A 13,834-nucleotide genomic window follows, 5' to 3' on the forward strand; every position below is an offset into this window, starting at 1 on the left:
TGACCTTGAACTCCTTTGCACCCGCACATTGACTCTTCTCCCTTTCCTTCCCAGGCAGGTGCAGTTGAGTACATGCCATCTCCTCCCTTCAGTGTGCATAGAGTCATCAGACTAAATGAATGTTAGGTTGGTGGTGTATGGCAGAGCACTGTTTACAGTATACTTCGAGCACTGAGAAGATTGGTTCACATGCAGCCTTGTTACACTCAGATTGCGGTGGTCTTGTACATGGTTGCGCCTTCTGCTGCTCTCTTGAGCAACCTTTCATGAGTCTAAGCTTCCCAGAAGATTGGATGGCTGTCATATCCTCTCTGTCAGTGTGTGTGTAGGTTTTTAGTGTGTGCAAGAAATACAGAATGTTTGGCTTTGATTTTTTGTATTATTACATGCATGAGAGATTCTAGTCTGTTGACTAGGACTTGCATGCTGGCACATGCAAACATCTCTGCTTTAGTAAATTAGGAGTCTTTTTACTGATATAATGGAAGAGTACAGATTCGCTGTCACAATTTCAACAGGTTATGTTTGAACCCACATTATCATGTGAGAAAATCTATGAGCTAATGGACTACGATTGTGAGAGGTTAGGTTTTCAAAATAATTTTTTAGTAATTGGTATTGCGGGCCATGTATGTTACTTCCTTAAGAAGAACTTAGCCATTGGTGCATCAATCTCTCCATGGATAGTCCAACTCTTGCCTTTTGGGTTTTATACTTTTGGGGGTCCTTACTTCCTTTCAGTAATCCTACAGCAATGTCAGTAAATAGATCATTGGGCTCTCAGTGAACCTAATGAACTTGAAGTAACCACCACCATTCTTTCGTGAACCTACTTATGCAGAGTTCTTGGAGGTTCACTCACTCAGAAGGCAAAGCAGTTATCTGACTGCTGTGGTTATGTTCTGCTTGTGATGTTTTGGATCGGGTTAACTTTCTGATCTGCAGACTGAGAGTTCCTGGTATCCAGCAATCAAGTGGACAACTTTCTTACAATCATGCAGGATGCTTTATTGGCATCAGGCATCAGTCACGGCTACTTCCACAATGGAGAAGACATTCATAGCCTGTTGGTTCTTGCATGAAGGGGAAGTCAGAATAATTGCGGTGACAGAAGGAATCTTGGATCTCTCTTTCATACCCATCATTGCTGTCAAACACTTCCATTCTCTCTCACTTTCTTTAAGGTAAGTAAGAAGAAACCTCAGATTGGTGTTAAACTCCATGATACCCCTTTCAGATGTAACATGTAGCCAGCAAGGGAAAGGGGAGTGGAGTCCTAAGTTCTCCTCCCACCACCTAGTATATTATCAACCCTTAGTGGGAGCAAAGTGCTCTGTGGCCAAACCTTTGGGTGCAATTAGCCCTTTGGGTTCTTGGGTTGGAAAGCAGTCAACTTCCTAAACCCATACCAGTATCCCAGTCTTTTTGCCTCCAGGAAGGGATGATCTTTCTAAGCCCTAACCTCCTCCAGCTATGGCTAGGCAGGAGGGTTTGGGTAATGGATGGGTCCAGAAGGTTACTTTGTAACTTCTTCCCGTTTCTCCAGCTACTACATTTGCAGGGTTACTTGTCTTGCCTTCTGCAGTATATGGGGACAGGGAATGGAGTCCTAAATACTTCAGACCTCTGAGGCAAACACTGTGGTCTTATCAAGACTACCACGCTTCCTTATCTGAGACTCATACCTTCTTTCCTCCCCTGCAGTTTCTCCAAGATCTTGACCCTTGCTAACAGGGTTTAAAGAGAAGATGGAGAAAGGCACTTTTAAGTCATGAGGGAGCAGTCTTTTGAAGTTTTTAACAGGTGCCTCTTGTGAGTGAGAGGGCAACTGGTACTGGATTTGGGTTTCCAAACCCTCATTATTAGTGGGGTATACAGTATGCTGCATACTCTCCTTCCTTAGATGGACAGCATAAGTTGCGTGGTTGTCCATCATAGGGAATCATGTCAGGCTTAAATGGTTCTGATAAACTGCAAGTACATGTATGTCAGAACTCCCAAGTTTTTTGTCTGCTATGGAGCCATTGATTTGAAGTGGTTTCGAACAGAAGAGAGAACTACAGGGTGGTCTCTACATTCCCTTTGTCTAGAATTTGCAAGTATTTACAAGTGTTAGCTTTTCAGTGGGTGTCTTCCGGGCTTCTGCTCAGGGAGAGAGTCTCCATCTTCCTTTTAGCAGTTGGGGCAAACATTAGATACCCAGACAAGTACCTGTGTTTGCATGTAACAGTAAATTCAGGGAGTTATTAATGCCCATTCCTGTCCTGGCAGGAACATTCAGATCAGCTTTGGCAGGGTGCCCTTGTCCCATTGTCATCTTGCAGGAGCAGATTCTTGCTATTTCTCTTTGGTGATGGAAAGATACCACCTTCAGCTAACCAACATTGCCCTTCTCCCTGGTGCAAGCTACAGAAGTGCTAGCTCAGTAATGGGATGACAGGAATCCCTGAGTTGGAGTTCTGCGAACTCTCCCTCTTCCCAAAATGCATCAGTTTACAGTTGCATCAGAGGGCTAGGATACTTTTCAGAATTGTTCAAGGAGGTTTCTCCTGACTACAGGATTCACTTCATCCACAGGTCAACATCCTGAGAATGTGGGAAATGTTGCTTCCCTGCAGGTTCCCAAGAACAGTTGATAGGTTATACAGCAGTGCTCTTGCTGTAGCACAACTATTTGGGTACCTTGCTGAAGAAAGAGGGCTTTGCTCTCACTTTGCATGGTAGTATTTGCAGATGCACAAGTAGATGTTTTGCCACACTGTTAACCCCTTCTTTACCGAAAATGTGTTTGCAGGTACACTGAGTCCCACCATTCAAGACCATTGCATAGTACCGGGTACATGAAGGTGGTACACATGTACTACCAACCTTCCTGTTTTCAGCGCTAGACCTCTTATGGTTTCGTTTTGAAGGGTTTGGAGGAAAACAAACGGCATCGGAGGTACTCGGATTACCACCTGTATGTTTTGAGTACCGCCATTTGAGACTACAGTATTGCATGTTACTGGTTACACGAAGGTGTTACACACTGGTAGGCATACGATGAAGCAAAAACATTATTGCTGGCAGTCTAGATTCAGACATTTACATGCACACATAAACACTCTTACACATATACATACACAGTATACATATAGTCTCTCTCTCTCAAATAGATGATAAAAAATTTAGTATTTACAACTACTGTACAGTCACTCAAAAATGTTTTGCAACATGTTCCAGAAGTTTTCGTTCACCTAACAGTAATTTTTTCTTTTGATATTTACAAGGAAATGTAATTTTCTTATTCGACTTTGGTTATTAATCATACGGTTAACAATATAAAAAAGAATGGAGAGTGAAAAATTCATATTACGAAAAATGACGAAACATTTCGAAAAAATTCACTCAGGTGATTGGGCAAAAGGTTCAAAGGAAAAACTATATTTCGAATCCAGATAAAACCTTATTGACTAATAAAATAGTATTGAATAATCATCAATGAAACTATATATAAATAAAGAAAGAAAGAATTCAACCATTATTGTTGTCAAAGACAATAAGAAAAAATCTCATAACGTCGTATGTTATCGTGTGACTCCACATTCGGGCAGGAAAATTAAACTAAACTGTCTCGTCACTTGCACCGATAAGATAGGCAACGGACTCTGCCGCACCACAATCATTAGCTTGCATAAGACTAATGTCTCTATTGCAGATATTGCTCGGCAGCTTAGCGTAAATAAAACAACCATGTATAGAGGAATAAAACAACAGAGAGAACGAGAAAATATGATAAATTCATTGTAAAAAGTGGAGGACAACCCCATTATTGCACTACTGTTAAGGATCATCATCGGATGATCACTGAAGCAGCTCTGCCTAACTCCTCTGACAAGCCGATGTTGCCATAAAGAGAGAACATTACGCTTTCCCTTCAAGTTGCTGCTCAAACCATCCATAACAGGCTACATGAGACCAAGATATTATTTCATCATACTCCTGCCAAGAAACACTTCATATCAGTGAAACACAACGAACAGAGGCTAGTGTTTGCGTTATAATATAACCCAGTGGCCGATGATTTCTGTAAGAATCATCTTTTGCGATGTGGAGACGTTCTCCACTGATGAGCATGGTAGTCTTCTTCACTGCTGGCATTTAGCATTAACTAAATTAATGTTGAACTTCTTGCTAATTTTAATTCTTTAGAAACTCAGATAATAAGAAATACAAAAATAGGCATTATATATTCGGTTAACTTCATAAGAGGCATCAAAATGATAGGCCTAAGCAGCAATGAAAGAAATGAGAAATTACACATGATAATGGCATTATATATATATGTGTGTGGGTGTGCGCCCGCGCGATTATATTCTATGTATTACAAAAACAGACTTGAAATCTGTTAGTCTAGTTCTGTATATTTTATAATGTGTGTGTGTGTGTGCGTGTGCGCCCGCGCGATTATATTCTATGTATTACAAAAACAGACGTGAAATCTGTTAGTCTAGTTCTGTATATTTTATAATAAGTTTCACTAGTTCACAATATACATAGGATTAGTCATTCAAAAATTTGATTAATAATAATGTGCAAGTAAATCTTTACAAAAGTCATATTTGTTGATGTTAATAAGACTAATAGTTCAACTTATAACAGTCGTAGGCCTCTGTCTACAAAGTTCACACATATGAAGGAGATAAAACAACAATAGTGATGGCAGTTGGAGATGAAAATATTAAAATATAAGAACAGCGATGACCTCTGAAGTATTATAGTAAAATCCTTTAATTAAGTAAAGTATGACAACGGTTAGCAGTATCAGAAAAAGCCCTGTTTAAGGGAAGCTGCAGGTAATTTCTCGGACCCACCACTAGTGTTCAGTTGTTTCATGCGCTTACAACTGAGTTGCCAAATAGCGCCAGATGTCGCTGTTATAAGCTGTTGTCTGAAAAGTTTTGAAGTATGTTGCAAAACATTTTTGAGTGATTGTACCTCAGCTGATTCAATGGTTTTAAAGGAACGACCAAACAGTAGTTCAGCAGGTGATTTTCCAGTACTAGAATATGAACTTTTTGTATAATTGTACAAGAATCTACAAAGCCTAGTGTTTAAAGATCCACTCTTAAACTTATTCAAGCTTTCTTTAAAAGTCCTCACAGCTCGCTCAGCTAAGCCATTTGATGAAGGGTTAAATGGTGCAGGAGTTACAAGACCTATACCATTTTTCTTATAAAAAGCCTTAGTCTCCTCAGAAACAAAATATGGCATGTTATCTGATACAATTTCGTCTGGAATACCAGAATTAGAAAAGGTTTTCTTAAGCAACTCAATAATAACTTTTGATGTCGTTGAGGAAGTAACATGGACATCCATTAACTTAGAAAATGCATCTATAATCAAAAGAAAATACTTATTATCCACAAGTCTAGCATAATCTATGTGTAGTCTAGACCATACTTTACCAGGTGACTGCCAAGAAAGAACAGGAGCTTGATTTGGTTGGTAATTAGTATAACAAATATGGCAACTTTCTTTAACCTCTGCAATGTCTTGATCAATCTTAGGCCACCAAACCCAATTCCTAGCTTCTGCTTTCTTGACATGTATACCATTATGACCACTGCGTAAGTGATCCAACACTTTACATCTCAATAGAGTGAGTATGACAATTCTGTTTCTATACAGTACCACATCATCATATAAACTAGATAAGTTTTCATAGAGCCATACTCAAACAATCTTGAATCCCCCTTAGACTAACCAAACTTAACACACTGAATGATTCAATTTAAAACTTCATCCCCTTTAGTATATTTCTGTATAACCTTAAAAGAAATATTATCAAAATCTACTGCTTCTACCAGCTTAATATATTCAACAGGGTTATGAATCTCAGTATCATCCTTAATAGGCAACCTACTAAGTGCATATGCCACAACATTCTGACTACCTATTTTATAAACAAGGTCAAAATCATCTGAGATAGCAGTAAAGCCCAATGCTGAATATGTGCATTGGCTTGGTGTGGAATTTGACGTCCTTTGCAAAATAAGCCAAGTAGTGGTTTGTGGTCAGTCCTAGCTTCAAACTTCCTATCAAGAAAGAAATATCTAAATCTGTTTAAAACAAAAACTCTAATGAAGATACCGTGACAGCAGAGTTTTTCTTATTAATCTGAATATTATGCTCTTGCAAAATATCTAATGCTTTACTAAATCTAAGGTCATGCTCCTCTTCAGTTTCCCCACTGATAATTATATCGTCTAAATATGCACCAGCACCATCAACGTCTGATAACAAACCAGCAGTAAACCTTTGAAAAATAGCAGGGGAAGAAGAAAGACCAAAAGGTAAAGTTTTAAACTTAAACAAACACTTATAGGTATTAATTACCAAGTACTTCTGGCTCTCTTCATCCACTGGTATTTGTAAGTAAGCATTTTTTAAATCAATAGTGGAAAACACTTTCCCTTCACCAATCTCTGGCAATAATTCATCAGTCTTTGGTAATGGATACTGATCACAATCTAGACATTGATTCAACTCCTTGAAATCACCACAATTATGAACAGAGTTATCAGATTTCATAACGGTAACAATAGGAGCTGCCCATTCAGTTGAACTGACAGACTGAATTATATCATTATTAACCCAAGTCATCAAAGCATCTTCAAACATAGACTTATAATGAAAAGGAACAGTTCTGTGCTTTCTAAACTTAGGTACTGAGCCACCTTTCACATGAATTTTGGCAACCAAACCTACAGTTGGTTTCTTAGGGTCCACCTCGTAGTTATCAAACAAATCGTGAACATTTACTTTAGATGAATTAACTATGCCCATCAAGTAAATACCAATTTTACCTATCAAATCTTTAAGGATTTGAATTCTTATTTTCAACAACATAAAAAATCTGACTGACGCTGTGATCATTATCAGCAACATGTACAGAAACTTTACTTAACACATTTATGTTGACATTATCATATGCCTTTAAATGTTTCTCACAGTCCTCAATAGGTAAACCTAAGGTTTGAGCCCAGTCTTCACTTACAGTGCTAACTGCAGCACCAAAATCAGCCTCAAAAGGAACAGCTTGGTCCCTAATTGTCACCTTAATTTCATCTTTTATAGCATGAATAGTGGTAACTGATAAAACTTTATCTTCGCTGTCACTCAAAACAGTTACACCATCAATTGCTTTAGCACTTTTCCTCTTTATATATACTACAGATTTATGACCATTTTTCTGTACATCACTTCTACTACTACTTACAACAGCAGTTCAAACTTGTTTTAAATGCCCCTTTTTCTGACACTGATTGCATACCCTATCTTTAAAACGACATTTCCCACTATCATTAGGGTATCCACAATGTTTACAAGAAACAGATTTCTTAAAAAAGGACTTCACCTGTTGCACAGGAGTGACTTTTTAGAAACAAAAGCTTTCTCTAAATTCAAAACCCTTTTAAAAATCTGAGTAGAGGTCATGAACCTTAAATCTAAGTTTTCAGCAGCTAAATTGGCAAAATAAACTTCACGCTTTAAAGCCATAAACAACTGGTCTCTCACTCGACCATCAAACTGCGTACCAAACTCACAATCTGTTGCCAAAGATTTCAGGTCAGCATACAAATCTTTCAAAAACTCTCCTCCTTTTTTCCTTCTTTGCTGGAAAGCAAGTAAACTTCTGTGGTAGCTAGGTTTAATATCATAATGTGCCTTAAGCAAAACTAACAACTGTTCATATGTTTTAGTATGTGGCAAACGCTTCAGTACCAACGGACACCAAAAGAACATTTTTATTTTTAACACTGTTGATATGACAGATAAGCAAAATTTGCTTCCAATAAACTCAACCTCAACCACAATTCAAAAGAAATTTTGGAGGGGTTAAGTGCATCAATTTTAATCTGTGGAGTAGCCGTATCCAATACACTTCAGTACCAGACTTGTTATTACTGTACATATAAATCAAAAGTACCGTATTTGACGGCGTATAAGACGCACTTTTTTAATCAAAAAATGGCCAAAAAAATCCCCCTGCGTCCTATGTACATAATGTAGGCTCAAAATATAAGAATTTTGGCCAAAACTATACATGAAACTTCACATAGATGTTGTAGCCTAGCCTAACATTCGGTGTTATCCTAATAACCTATTAAAAACCAAAGTTTATTATAATTATTTATCATTATCACACTTACCATCACCGCAATTACTACTGCTAGTATTATAATCAATATCTACGTTGTTATTATCGATATTTTCATTAAAATGTGTTAATATCATTATCGTCGTCTACAGCGGATCGCCGCATTCCACATTTACAGACTTACAGTACGTGTGCTGCCACCTATTGGTGATTATCTCGAGAGCTTTACGGATGACAAGGCTTCGTTCAGTTGGTAGTTGGCAATTCCTGCTAACATTCTCTTTAGCATAACCTTTATAATATATAATGGATATATATAACATTATTACCATAGGTAACATCTTTATTAATGTTTTTGTTGATTCTGCCGGTAAGAAACAATGTTTACAAATGAATGTGTTGCAATCTATTGGTAAACCTATGAGGTAGCTTTCAGCAGCAGACGAAACATTCGATTGTAGTAAATGGCTGATTGTATAATACATATTTTGATAAATATAAATATGGTAAATAACTTCTTTATTAATATTTTTGTTGATTCTGTTGGTAAGAAACAATATGCATATGATAACCTAATACTACAGTTTTTACTTACCAAATTCATATGAGCATAGGCTAGGAAGCATTTTTTTCCTCTCAATGTCCTGCTGAAATTGGGGTGCGTCCTATGCAGACATGCGTCTTATAAGCCATCAAATACGGTAATTAATTTGGCTTAAACAAAATCATTACTGCAGGTTCCTGAATTATTTAATAAACATATTGCAGGATACGTGCCGGTAACATAATACAAAAATCTGTAAGCAACAAGGCCTAATTACCTTAATGTAACAAAACTATCATAGCCTAAGCAAACACAGTATGACCTAATGTAGGTCACATGACAAATCAACAGGACAAGCAAAAACACAGTAGCTTAAGCATACTGCTACCATAATAGGCTATGAAACAACGTTACGCTTTCATATGATTAAATAAAAAAACATTAGCCACTGCAAACAATTCATCTGATACGTTGCCGAGACGCCCGTCTCTCCCAGTCGCCACAGGCTAGGTGTTGGCTCCAGAAGATGAACAAACCATCAAAACCCAAAAACACGGCTACCATACCATTTTCCTCCTCTTCGGGTTCTAAATCTCGTTGCCAGTTATTACGTGGCCGCCCGACGTATAGGGTTAATAATACAGCTGGCTAACCGTTGGCTTTAATGGTATATATATCTTGCTACATCCTGCTGCTGCCAAAATTGGTGGGCATCTCCCCAAATCACAACAACCCACAATCCCCAGAGACAAGCAGAGCTTCAACATGCGCAATATCCTACGTAAGGTTAATACACAACAGTTGGGAGTTTTACTCCACAGTGATGTGTTTGGACCCTGCTGGGCCCTCTCTTCCAATGTCTTCTATTGCCGTACCACCTCCTAGGAGTGCTTCCCTTGAGCCGAGGGTCAGCTCTCCTCCATTGAAGAATCTTTCCACTCTGTCCAAAAGTGTAGACTTCTCTGGGGTTGATATTTCACAGCAGCATCTTCCCCGCTTAAGATAGTCATCTATGAGTATCTTAAAAGAATTTTACCTAAGCTGATTGTTGCAGGTAGCCCATCCTTTTCTGCCTTTGAATAGTTTGGTGGAAAAAAAATAGGCATTGTTAATGATAATGAATGATGAGATGACAGTTCAGGATACACTTAAGTTTTTTAGAAGGATTTCCCTTGTGTAACGGGCAACTTCAAAAAACCAGCAAGTCTTTGGTGCCAAGGGTGCTGGATGTGAGGGATTTTTCTATATCAGTAATAATAATAGTAGTACAGGTGTAATATTAATGATGATATTTGAGTAAATACAAGTAATGTTACAGTATTATAGTTTGTCTAGGTACAAGTACTGGCAGTCTGTGGTATCTGGGTAAACATAAGCCTTGAAATTTACTTGGTGTGTATTTCAAGCCATTTTTCAGGAAAATAAGTGGGTCTCATATGACAGCATTGCTAAAAACATAAGAAAATTAAGGCATTGGTGAATGGTATTTTTAAGTAGCATTATATTTTCCCTTTATGTGCATCACTATCCACATATCGCCAGTGAGACTTTAAAGCTTTGCAGTTTCGAAAAGAAAACATACAGGCAGTCCCCGATTTACAACAGAGGCTCCGTCCCCGGCGGTGCGCCATAAGCCAAAAATTGCCGTAACCTGAAGCATCATAATTATAATGGGAACAAATAGCACTTTCAGTGCCATAAGTCCAGGTAACGGCGCCTAAAAATTGGGGTTATCAGCGTCGTGAGGCAAGCGCCATAAGTCCGGAACAACGTAACCTGAACCTGACGTAACCCGGGGACTGTCTGTATTTGGTTGGGAATGGAAAATTGTTGACAGAATGTAGATAATGGTACTTCATACAAGAAGGAGAATATACTAAATTTTGTGTTGTATGCACTAAATTTGATAATGAAAGTTTCCTGTTGAGATATGATTTCTGTTGTTATGAAAGACATCTAAACAGGCTATGTCTCAGTGTTGGTTCAAGTCTAAATGAACATTGTGAAAACAGAAACCACCGGTTCAAGAAATTCAACAAGACCACTGAATCACAGTTCCACTCTAGTAGGGCTTACCAAAAGAAATTGTTCTTGAACAGTAGAGAAAAATTGGAGTAAGTTAGGCGGTTTTAAATTATTATCATAGTTAATGATTAGTGTAACAAGACCGGTGAGTTAACAATTTAAAAGTCAAAAAGAGAGTAAAAGCAACAAATAAAAAGTAAGAGGTAAAAGAATTCCAGCGAGGAACTGGGTGTATTGCATTTTAGAATCAGATTATAAGACCAATATCTTGCTTTACAATCTGATTCTAAAATTAAAGGTGCTGATTTGTAAAGAAAAATTTGGAGTATGACAGTTTTTCTTTTTATGAAGAGTATCCATACTTAACTTATAAAGATTGCAAGAAATTTGTAATATAGCAGGTGTGTATTTGATGGTCATTGTCAAGTATCAAGTAGAGGTTTTATTGGATTATATATGTGAAGCACTTTATGCTGTTAACAGACTGTAAAACAGGGTACAGTAATCAGAAAATTAAAAATTAGTAGATTTTTATTTTTCTATTTTCTAAGCAGATTTCTGCCCTGACTATAATTTTTTAAAATTATGATGGAGCGAAAATTCTTTGTAAATAACAAAACTAATTTGTGAAACTTTCATATTTTACATTAAGAATATCATTGTGAAAGATCCCTGTATAGTAGTAATTTTATCGAGTGCACTTGGTTATTTTCAGCTCTATCGTGTGCACTTAAGGACGTTGCTTAATTATAAATTCCCAGAGCACTACATAGAAGTACTGACTGTAATGCTTCAGGTGTCAGCTACTCCGCAGGTGAGGTGATTCTTGAGTTCTAGATATATTTAAAGTGTCTAGTTTACAATGTAAAAGACTTCTTACGCAATCGTATTTCTTGTGTACAGTTAATTGTTTCACCACAGTGTCATTGTTTATACATTCCTACATTTTTGGTCCTCAAATACTCCCAGAAAACTGTTCTTTTGTCAAACAGACTGAGGTTAAAAGTAATATGGTGCATGCTTCACCTGAATCCTACAGGTATCTGTTAATTACTTGCCTCACTGTTTTTGTTTCTGCTGGGCAGAAGAGTTGCTCAGAGATTGCTGCAATAAATAAGGAGGGGGGTTTCAAGAGGTATAAACTTGTTGGCTGCACCGTAGGAAAAAACTGAAGAAAAGAGCTATATACCAGACTCAGTGAATTAATTACATATTAGATGACAACAAAGTTTCCTTTAAAGGCCTGCAGTATTCCCCAGATTGTTTCTTAATTTGAAGGATCGCATATTTTCATGTTCTAATTCCTTTCAGTTTTCTCCCTTTTCTCCATTACATATTTTCAAATTTCGGTGATTGAAGTAGGTTTCTATACCTTAGCAGGTTATAATTGACTGAATAATGTGTATGGGAAATATATACAGTAATACCTCACCTAAAAAAACCAAGACATCTAATAAACCCATGTATGCAACCCAGTAATTTTGTTAATAAAGTGTCATTTGATATTTTAAAATTTTTATTGTCTTTTTTAGAAAGTTATACATTATAATTGCAAAGAACACAAAGAAAACCACCCAAAAACTTATATGCATTGTAGTGTACTTGATGGGTGGCATCAGTGTGCTCGATGGGCTATAGGAGGAGGATGAGGAGCCTGCATTGACTTTGATGCTGATGCCAAATTTCATTATCTTTTGGTTGAAAGTGCCCTGAACTCAGCTGCTCTGCTTTCCATCCAAAAGCATGCTACAGTATGAGGAATAACTAAGTATTGCATCGCCTCCAAAGCATTCTCTATTGGAATCCATCTCCTCAAAAAGCACAAGGGATTTCGTAGTGTGCACAAAGACCTGCCGCTTCTCGTTGGTGGTGAGGCATCATGGTTCTATTCTGATGTCTTCTTCTCATTCTTGAGTGGCTGCTTGTCTGCCTCAAGTAACAAGACAAAATCCTCCTCCAGGTCCGTTTTCAACTCACTGCTCATTGTTACCAAGACTTTGTTCATGTCGACGTCTGTGTAGCCCCTGAAATCGTGAGCAGATTGTGGGCACAGCTCCTAAATGCCATTCATGCCCATGGTTGAAATTTCAGTCCAAGCTTCATTTATATGTAGGACTACCATGTAAAAATTGTATTCTTTTTAAGCAAGTGCCTAAGGTAGTAGTACTTGAAGATGGCAATGATCTCATGGTCCATTGGTTGTAAGATAGAGATTGTGTAGGGAGGTAGGTAAACAACAGTAATGTAAGGTGCTAAAGTTTGTTTTGGTTATGTGTGATATTCTTTGTTAATTCGACTGACTTTCGTCAATTCCTTTTACATTCTTGCTACCTTCGTGAGTCGAAATAACAAAAACACAGCTCTCCTTTCCGCGTTTTAGTGTCCAACTAACTGCAGTGCAGCATTGCCCCCTTGACCACACTCAGTGTGGGTAAACGACTACACGTCAGTGTTGCCGTTGCAATTGCATCCGCATAATTTACCTCCGTAATTGTCAAAGTTGATTATCAGTAGGAGATGGATATTCGATTCGACTTTACAAATTTTGATACATCTTTAAACTTTTATTATTAAAGGATTAAATATAAAATATATTTGTGTATATTCTATTTGTGGTAGTTTTTTATCATTATCAAAGTTTAATTACCAAAATTTAAACTAATGTTATTAACCCTTAAACGCCGAGCCTCTATTTACAAAAACGTCTCCCGTATGCGGCGGCGTTGGGAGTTAGCGCTGAAGCGGAAAAAAAGTTTTTTTCAAAAATCACAGCACGCTTAGTTTTTAAGATTAAGAGTTCATTTTTGGCTCCTTTTTTGTCATTGCATGAAGTTTAGTATGTAACCATCAGAAATGAAAAAAATATCATTATCATATATAAATATTGAAATATATGACAGTGCAAAAAAATTTTCATATATAATTTTATACAAATCGCTGTGAGCAAAATGGTTAAAGCTAACAGGTTTTTTTCTTTGTATTGTACACTAAATTGCGATGATTTTGGTATATAACAAATTGTAAAACGATCAAAGCAACACAGAGAAAATATTATCACAAAATGATGCATGAATTAAACGCGCTGACGTAAAAAAATTTTTTTTCAAAAATTCACCATAAAT

At 37.3% G+C, this 13,834-nt stretch overlaps 1 protein-coding gene across 2 annotated transcripts in view; it reads left to right on the plus strand.

Annotated features, from left to right (window-relative positions):
* The window catches only part of Epg5 (ectopic P-granules autophagy protein 5), a 474,230-nt gene that overhangs the window by 250,097 nt on the left and 210,299 nt on the right, over positions 1-13,834 (plus strand). For both annotated transcript variants that reach the window (XM_067119916.1, XM_067119917.1), the window contains one exon: positions 11,428-11,526. In XM_067119916.1, the coding sequence (XP_066976017.1) occupies positions 11,428-11,526 (99 nt within the window). The remainder of the gene's footprint in view (positions 1-11,427; positions 11,527-13,834) is intronic.

Source organism: Macrobrachium rosenbergii, chromosome 17 (assembly GCF_040412425.1).
Source record: "Macrobrachium rosenbergii isolate ZJJX-2024 chromosome 17, ASM4041242v1, whole genome shotgun sequence".
Taxonomy (NCBI): Eukaryota; Metazoa; Arthropoda; class Malacostraca; order Decapoda; family Palaemonidae; genus Macrobrachium; species Macrobrachium rosenbergii.